This window comes from Dermacentor andersoni, chromosome 4 (assembly GCF_023375885.2).
Source record: "Dermacentor andersoni chromosome 4, qqDerAnde1_hic_scaffold, whole genome shotgun sequence".
Taxonomy (NCBI): domain Eukaryota; kingdom Metazoa; phylum Arthropoda; class Arachnida; order Ixodida; family Ixodidae; genus Dermacentor; species Dermacentor andersoni.
Genome location: NC_092817.1, coordinates 76,736,257 through 76,748,361, shown reverse-complemented (window position 1 = coordinate 76,748,361; position 12,105 = coordinate 76,736,257). Strand labels below are relative to the sequence as shown.

The 12,105-nt window shown below is 44.0% G+C and overlaps 1 protein-coding gene across 2 annotated transcripts in view; it reads left to right on the top strand.

Annotated features, from left to right (window-relative positions):
• Nucleotides 1–12,105, top strand: part of LOC126536787 (cell adhesion molecule Dscam1-like) — a 236,582-nt gene that overhangs the window by 193,401 nt on the left and 31,076 nt on the right. For both annotated transcript variants that reach the window (XM_050183790.2, XM_055073936.1), the window contains exons 11-15: nt 461–580; nt 953–1,132; nt 1,558–1,705; nt 2,648–2,796; nt 8,272–8,403. In XM_050183790.2, the coding sequence (XP_050039747.1) occupies nt 461–580; nt 953–1,132; nt 1,558–1,705; nt 2,648–2,796; nt 8,272–8,403 (729 nt within the window). The remainder of the gene's footprint in view (nt 1–460; nt 581–952; nt 1,133–1,557; nt 1,706–2,647; nt 2,797–8,271; nt 8,404–12,105) is intronic.

Here is a 12,105-nt window from a genome sequence, read left to right as displayed (position 1 = left end):
ATAAATCAACCATCAAAAACCGTAAAAAAGTAGGAAAGATGAATAGAGTACGCCGCCAAACTTATTAATTTGCACCAACTAGGTACTGATGTTCAAAGTGCTTATTAAGGTCTCAGTTGAACCTTCTAAGTAATGAATAATGAATAATGAATGAAAGTGAAAATTCAAAACATATCCGGAAATAAACAAGCCATCATAGTGCCGATAGTATGACACTGCGCCTGGACTTGATTTGCGCCCCTATAGCTGCGACTTTAATCGTACAGCGCCGTCATCTCGTCCTTGTGAATTCATTCATTCATTCCACCGCAACAAGTTGGAGAAAATAGAACAATTACATCCACGTTATGCGCCCGAGCGAGGACAGATGTCCTCGCGAAGCAGAACACATGTCAGTGTCACACTCCCTCTGCAAGGGAACCAGTTAAAGGGTGTGCATTCATTAATAATGCGCTCGCAGTGCCTCCTGCCTGGACTATGGAGCCAAATGACACGACTGCCGTGACAGGACGCTCGGTTTACGTCGACTGCCAGGCCAGCGGCGTGCCCCAGCCCCACATTCGATGGAAAAGCGCTGCAGGTGATTACTAAACTACACAGCACGAAGCCTGCTCTGAATTAACTTTACAAGACACCGAGCACGTCGACTTGGTTTGGCAGTTGTGGTCGTCGGAAGGGAGAACGAAATTCACAATAAAGCTAACGCAAGCTGCTATAAACAGGCAGATGCTTTCACTGCAGCAATTGATCTGTATCACAGAAAGCTAAAAAAAAAATAAAATAAACGAAATGCTGATGGAAGTTAATGAAGCAGCAGACAGCCACTTCACTGGGCAGGCAACCTGGACTTTGAAAGCTCTTCTTATTGTGTTGTTGCTAATTCAGTAGTACTAATGCATTGGCTGCCGACAATCACTGCCGGCTTGACTACACAAGGGACACTCCTTCGCAGAGCCTGTAAGTCCAGCGTCGCAGTTCCGCACCATCATCAGCAACTCGCGCATCCACATACTGGTCAACGGGACACTCAGCATCCGCAGTGTGGAGCCCGGGGACGCGGGATTGTATCTCTGCGAGGCCTCGAACGGCGTGGGATCCGGGATCAGCCGCGTGCTGCATCTTACTGTGCGAAGTGAGTTACCGGCGACGCGCTTGCAACTACATTATCGTGTAGCGCCATGTACACTTATCGTTGTACCTTTAAAAGTTGGCTGTCTAGTACCATATATTGCTCATTCATGCTATTAAATTACCACAGTGGGATCTCACTAGCCTTCCTGTTATATAACTGGCGGTGAGGCGAAACATGTTTCAACCATGTAGCTGCTCGGAAAAAGCAGACAACCAAGGGTCGCCGTCTGTCCTAACCGGTTATAAAATTGGTTGATTGAAATAAACGTTAAGACGATAATGAATAGTGGCTTGTTTCCTATCGGCAGAGAAAAAAATCATTGTTTCTTAAAACATAACATTGATATAGTTCTTTAGTGCATTTGGTTATGTTCACTACCTGTTTCCATGGTTTACCTGCCACTCTGAACCTTAATTGCATGCCAGGTGCCCCACGCTTTGCGAGCAAGTTCACGACCGTCTCCGTGCGCCGAGGCGAAAGCACCGAGGTGACCTGTCCAGCTGAGGGAGACTCACCGATACGCTTCCACTGGCTCAAGAACAACCTCCCACTCAACGTGTTGAAAGAAAGGAGGTGATGAAATTGTTTATAGGTTTTGCAAAGCACCGAAACTAAAGGCTATCTAAATCACTCTTGAAGACGAAAATAGCGCAATAACAACAAGCGGACAGACAAGTCCTTTACTGATTTTGCGCTGTTACGGTCGAATGAGTCGCGTGAATACTATTTGGATACGAAGTCCAGTTGAAGACGACGGTAAATGGCGAAAAGTGAAGATGACAAATCCAAGTTGAAAGAGCCTCAACCTACGACAGATTCCAATTCTCTTAGGCCTGTTTTTGTAAAAAGGACAAAACTTTTTGTCCTAACTACATAGAGCTGCATAAACTTATAGACTTATAAGCTACGGTAAAACAAAAAATGTTCTTTGGATTCCGCATAACTAATAAGGATGTCTCCCGTGGCGCGATGTCTTCACGTTCTTTTACTTCCATCCTTGTGTCAGCTCGCGCAGTCTTTACTGATGAACCCGAAAGCCTAAGTAAATGTTTATTCATAGTTTTTTATGAGATGGTTCATTATATAAAAATGGCAAGGAGCAGTTTTATAGTCTGTGTCGGTAAACGGACTAATTACGAGCCTCGTTGACAATAGGAAAACAGAACTGAGTGAGAAAAGAAAAGTAAACAGAGAAAACAAAAGTAAACTGCGACAGACGTTTGATTCAATCTCGTGTTTCTGGAGGAGCAAAACACACGCACTTCTTTTTGTAATTATTTCCCAAAGAGCTGTGATGCTCACGAAAGCTCTGCCGAACTTAGATAACAATACGTGTAGCTTAGGACCGGAATCACTACGTCAAATTTAAGGAGGAGAAAATAAAACAAAACTCGTAGTACTAAATTACTGCTTTGTTTTAAGGAAATGGAAAATTGAGCAAAATCATAATAAATCACAGCGGAGGACGAAATGTCCCGAACACCATTACTCTTATCTTGTCTCCACGTATTTCAGGTACTCCCGGATGGAAGATAGAAATGGCGACGTCACCGTCTCAAAGATCAGCATCCATCAGGTGGAGAGGTCAGACAACGCTGTCTACACCTGCCAGGCGGCCAATGAGTTCGGCGAGGATTCGACGAATATTCAACTTACCGTTCAAGGTCTGGGCGATCGTAGCGAATAATGCTTAGATTTGACGTTTTCGTTAACAATTTCTTTTTTTGTACGAGACTAAAATGTGAAGCCTACATGCAATCGCTTGCGTGTAGGCTGCCTTGACTAGAGTGACATATCAAAGGAACTTGGACGAACAGCAGTGCTACACGTGCAGCACGCGCGGCTGTGAAGCGGCTTTCACGTAATCTCTCTTTGTTCCTTCACTGTTAATCGGATTGAGACACAACAATTGAAAGGCTGGAAGATAACAGATCGCTATCAGAGCAGATGCCCTCAGTCATTTAACAGAAATGACATTCTCGAGGCTGTCTGCGAAAGCGGTGCTTTATTCGCTGCAGTCTACGGACCTACATCCGAGGCTCTCACAATGCTACTCGCCAATACACTACTGCTGCTCGCCACTACGTTTTTTTTTTTTTGTCCGTGCTTTCCTAGTCAACCGCAAATACATATGAATAGCTTCGCTGTATTTTCAATGCATTTTCTCTGCATCTATTATAACTACTTTTAACATTTAGTGAAAGAAATAAGAGAATGAGACGCACGGCATTATATGAAAGCGAACTGTGCGAGAAACGGCGCTATCCATGTTAGTAAAATTGTATAGGCTAAACTTGAATACAGGATTGTGGAGGGAAAGAAATGAGGATGAAACTCACCCAAGAGGCATTATTACCTGCGTGACTCTTGGCCAACCTCCCCTTGAGTGGGTATGTGCGAATAACATTAACATCATCATCATCATCATCATCATCATCATTACGCAGCTAGACGCCTGATGCATTAACCACTGAGCTAGTGCGCAGTGGTACAGTGTCTAGCAACTTTTGCCCAGTGTTGTGCACGTAACTAGAAGTCCACAGCCGCAATGACACGGCGTTCTGCGCATCGTAAATAAAAGTCCTTTAAAAGATATCACTGTTCGCTGTTAGAGGCTGCTGCTGCCGCAGTTAATGACATTAGAGCTGGTCAAATTTGATATCTTTAAAGCAAAACTTTTATCTGTAAAGTCACACTAAACGTGAACCTTGAACCTTTTCGTAGCTCTGATAAGGGTGTCCTTCACTTTATTTACCGTATTTACTCGCATAATGATCGCACTTTTTTGTCAGAAAAATTGACACAAATTCAGGGGTGCGATCATTACGCGGGTTAAATTTCCCGCGAGGAAAAAAAAATTTTTTTCGTCCTGCGTTTGCTGCGGGATGCGGGTGCGGGACACCAAAACAAAAATGGCGGCCGGCAAAGCAAGCCGAACGCGATCGTTTTCTTCTTCTCGTGAGTACATTACGTGCATTGAAACAGTTTCTTCCGTATCAGTGATGAATAATATCGTTAATATTGGCAAGTTTGCGGCAATAACGTAGCCATGTCCACTTTGAGGGGACAGAAACAGAGATGGGCATGCTTAGCTGCCAGTGACATAGAAACACATGGCCGGCGTGCTGCGGAAACTGCGGCATCTGTCTTCACTACTATCCTAACACGGCACGTTTCCGCTAAGGGTAGGCGAATATCTTAGCTGTGTTAAAAGCGTCGGCGTATGAATAGGGTACACTTTTAACGTATCAGTGTAAACGTGGCTACTATGATTGCCGCGCGCGATTTGTTGCGTGCTCACGAGTGCAGATGAAAAAAATCGAAAGGAGCGTTTTTTGTTTTTGTTAACCACAACCATTATAAAGCCTACCCATAATAAAGGCAAGTTTGGTTGTACGTCCTTTAGCCATGGAAGTGCGGAAAGTGATGAAAGTAATGAAATGAGGCATCTACTTAAGAATGTTTGGTGCGTGCAGACGAGTCGTTCGCGTAGCATTTGACAGATAGTAAGCGCGATCATTATTAGCTAAACTTGGCACACGACATATCGCTGCGGCAAGTTCAGGGTGCGATCATTACACGGGAAATAAAAAAAATCGAATTTTGACGACAAAATTCAGGGGTGCGATCATTACGCGAGTGCGATCATTATGCGAGTAAATACGGTATATTCGAAAGCAGAGAGTCGATGATTTAACTTTGTAGAAAGGAGGTTGATTTCTTTACGATTGATTTTTAAGTTGACATGATTTGTTTTGCGATTCAATTCACAGCTTGACGCAGTGCACCTTCATATATTAAGACAGCGGAGTCGATAAAGCTAAGCACGATGTTATAGTTTATTTTACGACTCTAATGTTTGATCCATAAAATGATCAAAAGGAGAGTTCGCCCTATGAAGTCTTCGTTATCGAAAAATTTTTTTTGCAAGTGCCTCCAGCCATTTGATTTGGCGATAGTCACAATTTTTCTTTCTGTAATTCTTTTGTTTTACTCTATTATCTCTTGACAGGGTAACGTGTCTAGGTTCGTGCTTTATTTTGTTTATATTTTTTTTGTCTCGCGCCCTGATTTAGAGTTCGGGCACACGATTGTCGAATTGAACATTTCTTTCCGCTCTGCAAACTCTCTTCGCTAGCGTCGCTGCTAACGACAAATCCAGGGCCTGATATTCGCCTCCTGCGCAATTGGGGCCTGTTTTGTCTATGCCATTTTCTTGTTTCTGAGAACGAAAGCCGAGGCACACGGCCGTGCGCCTTCCCTTCACAGCTAATTAGAGGAACAGAGGGAGCAATTAATTTGGCTTTATCATTAGGAGCACTCGCACCAGCACTGGCATTCGGTTTTTCACTCAAACGAGATCTTCGTCGGTACAGACCTAGTGGATATACAGCGAGAGAGTAAGAGGGAGAGACAAAAGAAATACCTCAATCTACTACGAATAAAAGGAACAAAAAAATGAAAGCGAGTCTGTTTATTTGAGTTCTAAAACTTGCCAATGAAGGGGCTTGAAGCAAAAGCTCTCCCCGGGTGTACCGTGACTTGTTTTCTTTTGCTCGCACTTCACTGTCTTGCTTTCCTAATGCAAAATATATTCGAATAAATTGAAAGAGTTGTGCATGATAGGTTTGTTTTTCTTTCTCAGTGCTTTCCTGCAACTTTTCAACTGCGCATACAATCACACTTTGAGAAGTCGCTAAATGGCTTGACAAATTTTGTTTGCCGGGTGGTATAAAGAAAAGGTCTATAAGGTGCTGGAAGTATACTTGCGAAGAGTTACTTCGATTCGCGTAAGCCTGCGCTGTTACCTAAAGGCTTTGCAGCCTTTTGGCGGGACGACATGAGTAAGAAAATTCGCAGTGCCTCAGCAGGAACAGTGAAAGAGAGAGAGATAGAGAGAGAAAGAGAGAGAGAGAGAGAGAGAGAGAGAGATATCAAATTGATGGAAAGAGAGGGATGTTAAAAACAAAATATCTCCGGCTGGCTGCCCATATTGGGGAAAGGGAAATGGGGTACGAAGTGTGAGCAAAAAAAAAAAATGAAGGGAAGAAGGAACAATATAAAAGTGTATGTGTGGGTTCTCTCTCACGCAGTCGGTGAGCATGCCACACAGTCATGCACAGTGTTAATGTCCATACAAGGTCACACAGTGTACGGTGTCACACTATCCAAATTTGTCGTACAATCCGGTGTCTATTAGGTAACGCAGGAACGCTTTTAGAGTGGCTCGCACGACCGTCTGCGTAGGCTGATGGACAATAATTTTGCTTTCTGTGGGCGGGCGCTTGTCCAGCTGGTCCAGTGCGGAGGAGAATGGCTGCTCGTTGCCAGCGAAAATGAGGGCACTCCCAAAAAAAGCTGTGAGGTCATTTGGCTGCGGCCGCAAGACGTCACAAAGTTGGCTATTGGTCACTTTGATGGTAAAGGGGTATGCATCTGAATATTATATTCTGAGCCATAGACGGACTAGAAAGGGCATATCATGCCTTGAGAGAACGCACGAAATAAGACGCCGTATGTTAACATCCAAGGATGTTTGTAAATTCGCATGAATTCCATTGATGCCACGTTAGGTTAAGCGCTTGTGCTCGTAGTTTCTATCGCGAGAACGTCGCTAAAGCCATCTGGGGCTGAGTTTCTCAAGTTTCTTTTGCGAAAACGCTGTTCGCCATTAGTTGGAAATTTTCACTATAGGTATGTCCAGCATGATGATTGGCTGACACCCACTATTTCTGTCAGCTTTAGTTTAGGAGCTTCATCACACGGGCCCTGTGTTCCTGAATTCCTGCGTAAAATCAGGTCCTTTAGGATTTATTAGCTTGTGTCGACGTCATTTGACTCTGGATTGCTGGAGAATGCCTAATAGTAATAAAACTTCAGTGTGTGATCTTCTTGCGAAACTATCTCTTTCATCCACTTCTTGAAAAAAAAGGCGGAGATCACGACGCCACGTCTTCACAGGAGAGCAATTTCTTTTTTGAATTCATGCACGCTTGCGTTTTCTTGGAGGTCTATATTTGTGTTCATGAATACTACAGTTGCACCGGAAGTGTCAGTTAGCTCCAAATAAATTAGGGAGCCTTAAATAGTTATGGGCCCCCTGCGGCTTATATTGTAAAATAAACGCCTTAAACCGTGTTCTTCTAATGCAGTCTCAACGTGCCTATACTTTCTAGCCAAAACACAGCGTTGTTTAGTTAGTTAGTATTCGAGTTGATGAGTGGCCAGGGAATCGGTATACTGAGCTCTACAACTAAATATAGCGCTTACGTCATTTAACTCCTGCGTTCCCTGAAGCGCTTAGGCATGGGCCCCAACCGAATTTGTAGCGACATTGGGAAGCTAGCTTTACACGCACACCACTTTCCGTTTAACCGCGAATAAGGTCTATAGAGATGAAAGTGGTCCAAGCTTATGATAACAGCGCAAGTATGTTTTATTGAATAAGCGCTCTATACCCAATAGAGATATAAACCAAATGTAATGCTCTTAGTTAAACAAACTATAGTTCCCGTATGATATTTCACATTACTGAGATAAGTTTGGGAACAACTTGAAATGGCGACATGTGTATGAAAACTGCCGATGCTAATCGCAAAGTTGGGGATAAACAGAGGTAGGGAAATAAAGCAAAGGCAGCAAAGTTAACCGTGGGCCCGCCCTGTTGGCTATTCTACATTTGGGGAAAAGGAAAAAGGAGAACGAAAATAAGAAAGAAGAAAAATATAATTGTGCGCATATCCACAGGTACATAGTGTGTCATACCCACAAGTGGAGTCAAACGGCTCGAATTACAGAGCCTTCTTGGACTTTCTTTAGAATGCCAGGACTGTATTCAAATTTAGAGTTTCTATTTAGATTTTTTTTTTTTGTGCGAGAAAGCAGCCCTCGTCGAAAGAAAATGTAAATATGCACAGTTGAATGTCGGTAGTACTAATGATGCTAGTTGAAGTGCACAATAAACTTACGTTAGATATAAGACATGCGTTTTGAAATATTCGTGAGGAAATACATATTCCTAATTATTTTACGTTTATTATTACTTGTCCAGTTGCACCATCAGCCGCTAGTCGTGGTAGCAACTGGTTCGTCCATGCAGGTCTTTGCTTTCTGCCTACACTTGACTATATACTGCGCAGACGTGCCGGACCCTCCGGGAGATATTGACGTCCGAGAAGTGGGTAGCCGCACAGCCCGGATCACGTGGTCCACTCCATTCACGGGAAACTCGGCCATCACACAATACGTGCTCCACTGGAATACGATCGATGGTGAGCTGAGCACTTTGTTTTATGCGTTGCGTACGGCTGTATTTCGAGTATACGGCCGTAAATGTATCTTTTTTTGCGCTTTTAGCCTAAATCATAGATCGTTGGATGCTGCTAGGATATGCTTTCGAGTTGTAGCTTATGAAAATCATGCCAAAGTGTGTCGCATAGTCATATGATTTTTACGTACTTGGGGAATTAGGCTTCATTATTGTGTTTGATATAAAAACAGGTTTGATTCGCCACGACTCTTAACACCGAGTATTCTTACTCTTTGATCGTATGGTCGTAGAACCGAAAAAAATTGAAGTCGCCTTGCTGTTTCTGTTTAACATTGCCATAATATCTTGCTGCCCTCGGAGGTAGCCATGTGCGTACGAGACAGTTGACAGCGTTTATAACGTAAAAAAGAAAGTGTATTCAAACGTGTTCCGAAACTTCAGAGATATGGTCTAATAAGCGGGAGTGATATATATTGGTGAAAACAGTTGTGTGCTCCAAATGTGCGCGCATTCCTTATAGTGCGCTGCCAAATCGTTGCGCCATTTTCCCTATAATAGTTTCCGTCCTTGCTTCGGTAAGCTTCCGCGACCTTTACTGAGAGAACGGTGGGTGGGTTTCTCCATTTACAGCTGCTGAATATAGGGCAATAAAAAGTGACGCCGCGATGTGGAAATGGCACCTCGATATTTCACCTAGACATCTGCTTCGATGCCTTGCGCAACTAGGAGAGTAAGTTCCTATGAAATAAATCACCAACAGCGCCATCAAGAGAGAAGCTCCATGAGAGCTGGCAGAGCTCCTTTTTTTCTCGTTACGTTTCTTGCGTTAGGTCAGAGCAGTTGAGCCATAAGCTGTGTAACAGAACGCGACATCACCTCGTAATGCAGTCCATCAGATGTCAAGTTGACAATATTTAATGCGGCACAACGCAGAATGCATTTTAGAAGATCAGTGAGGCTTTGATAAGCAAAAACTTGAAACCATTAGTCGATCGCGTAGAAAGGCATCGCTAATTTAGGCAGCAGCGCCGATAACTTAAGGATGACGGAACTGCGTCTCGAAATGATGAAAGCTGTTCACTCATAATACTGAGGCATCAAAAATAGTATCTGTGCCTGCCTTCTGGCGTCGGTATTCATAAAGGTTGTGTGGGATGGCACCTAAATACGCGGGCAAAAGTGAGATACCCGACCACTTTTTTAGAACTGCGAGTGCTTTCGCTATAAGGAGCGGCTGCTGTTCTTTATTTGCGTGGGTGGGGCGCATTCTTTTCTTTTTTATCTTTGTATAGATTTGAGAACTTAATACAAAATTATGACTTTTAGAAAATTCAGAACTGAAGTGTTCAGAAGCATGATGTCTCTAGAAGGCAATATAAAGCTCCGCTAAAAGACAAAGAAATGTCAGAAATAATTGCGGTGGCCGGTTTTCGAAATTTCTCCGCAGAGTTTCTTTATTCATTGAAATTATAAAAGAACTGTTTTAGCCACCGTATTATGGGGACAATTACTCTTTTCCAAATAACATTAATAATAATGGACGGTCGCTGCAAATCCCCGAATCCCAGCGACCCACTTCCGGAGTCGTTATGGATCCAAGTGGGAGATAGTTTGGTGCAACCGAACAGCCGGCTCCTTTTCCGAGCAGTGAGATGGAAGAAAGCGACAGCTGAGAGGAACTTTTACAGCGTATCCGGCGTTGAAGCCCATAATAATCATCACCGATGATAACCGTCGTCGCGGTGAACGAAGCGAAATGCCCTCTTCGATAGCGCCACCGCGGGAAAGGGTGGGGTCAAGTGACGCCAGTGTAACCGCATTTCTCGGCTGCTGTGACGGCAATACTGGGTGCCCCTCACCTTAGGCTCTGACCTCTGACCTCTGAGCCCCTCACCGCAGGCTCTGACCTGCGGCCGTGTAACGTAAAAAATGTTCAAATCTCTTTTTGTTCTACTCTCCTGACGTCAAATTTACGTAATCGCCGACGCAAGCACCCACAGCGAGGTTTGAACAACCCGATCAAACGCAATCTTCGTTTATACGAAGTCACATTTGTTCGCATTCAAAACGGATAGCATCGCCTACCTTTAGATGTCTGTTTTTGGTCTAATTGGCTGACAGGAGGCGAGGAGCGCGCACAAGTGCAGAGGGTTTCGGTGGTGCCGAGCTGGCACAGTGAGGGTAGGTTACCTGATGAGGGGGGTGGCGCCGGCGTCTGAGATTGGCCAGCTTTCCCTTGCTTGGCTTGCGTGGCTGGTAGAAAATCGAGGCGGCGTGCAACGCAACGTAAACAGGTCGCTAAAACGGATCCTCAACAAAAATAGTTGGCAGATTGATGTCGTATATTTGATTATGAGGGGCGCGACAACGTTATAGTGTCGCGAAAGAACTTTTATTACACGCAAATAAATCTTTTTTCCCCTCGGAAGCTACTCGTAGCCAGTGTCGAAGCGACGGGTGGGCCGCCATCTCCTGTTTCTTTCTGAATGGAGCAGTGACTGGCAATTGCAAAAAAAAAAAAGTTGTGTTTGGAATTATATGCTTCTTCATTGCGTACATGCCACTTTGACGTGGTGAGTTTTGCCGGTTCTGTCACGTCGCGTGACGGACAGGCGACAGGTAACCATCGTAGGTCAAAATATTTCGGTCACCGCCCGAATATTTTTACCTATAGGGCTAATGGCGAAAAAGGCATAGCATTGAAAATATTCTTTTTGCATTGTTCGTCCTAATTACGCACAATCATTGTGTACACGTAATATCGGATGTGGAGCTTTCGCGATTTTCATGAAGTCGCGTGACAGACAGGCGAAGTGGGTGTGTCCCCAAAAAATGCTTGACCAATCGTGGAGGGCTAATGGCAAAAAAAAAATGGAATAGTTTTACGCTGTAGCGCCCCTGGAAACAATCGATCGGAAAGAACCATCCGCATGCAGCGGAAGCCCTTCTTTCAGACCAACCGAAGAAGATCGGCTCGATTGCCCTAGAACGCTCGAAAACAACCATCCACAGATGCTACTGCATGTGAGGAGAAGCTTCAGTTAAGCGGTCATGTAAATCTATTACAACTGACGGCGATGCTTACACAAATGTGTTTACTTTCATCGTATGGAACGTGTAATTTCACGCAATGTTTATGTTTATCCACCACGAAGGTCCCAAATGTTTTTCTCACGCACGTTTGGACGTTTATGCGCTAAACTGCTCAAAAGCGATCGCGCAATGCAAATTCCAGTTCTGCGGTTGCACAGCATGAGACGTTTGCACAGCGATGTCACAGAAACGAAGGTTATATATGGTATTTGTCGAGGGAAGAATCCTGGTAGCAGGCATACGCATAGAGAAGAAGCATGTCTAGCTATATTTAGGTACTCTGAACCTCTTGGGTCAAAGTCGCTTTGCTATATATATAAGAAAAGAAATATCACAAGTACACGGAAAAAAGAACAGCATGAGTTTAGGAGAGTAAAAGCGGTCTGGAGTAGCCTTGGACACACAAAAGAGTAGTGAGGCAAAAGGCTAGGGCAGTTGCACCACACTCTATACTTACGGAGTATTGACGAGTGTGTGTGACCATTTCATTCTTAGTTAAATCCAGGTTTTAGTCAAACTTCGCTTTGCCCAGTCTCCGATTTGTGCCAAGAACTAGGAACATTTCAGTGTCAAACGTTCCGCGGAGAGAGTGGTTACCACTGATCAGTCG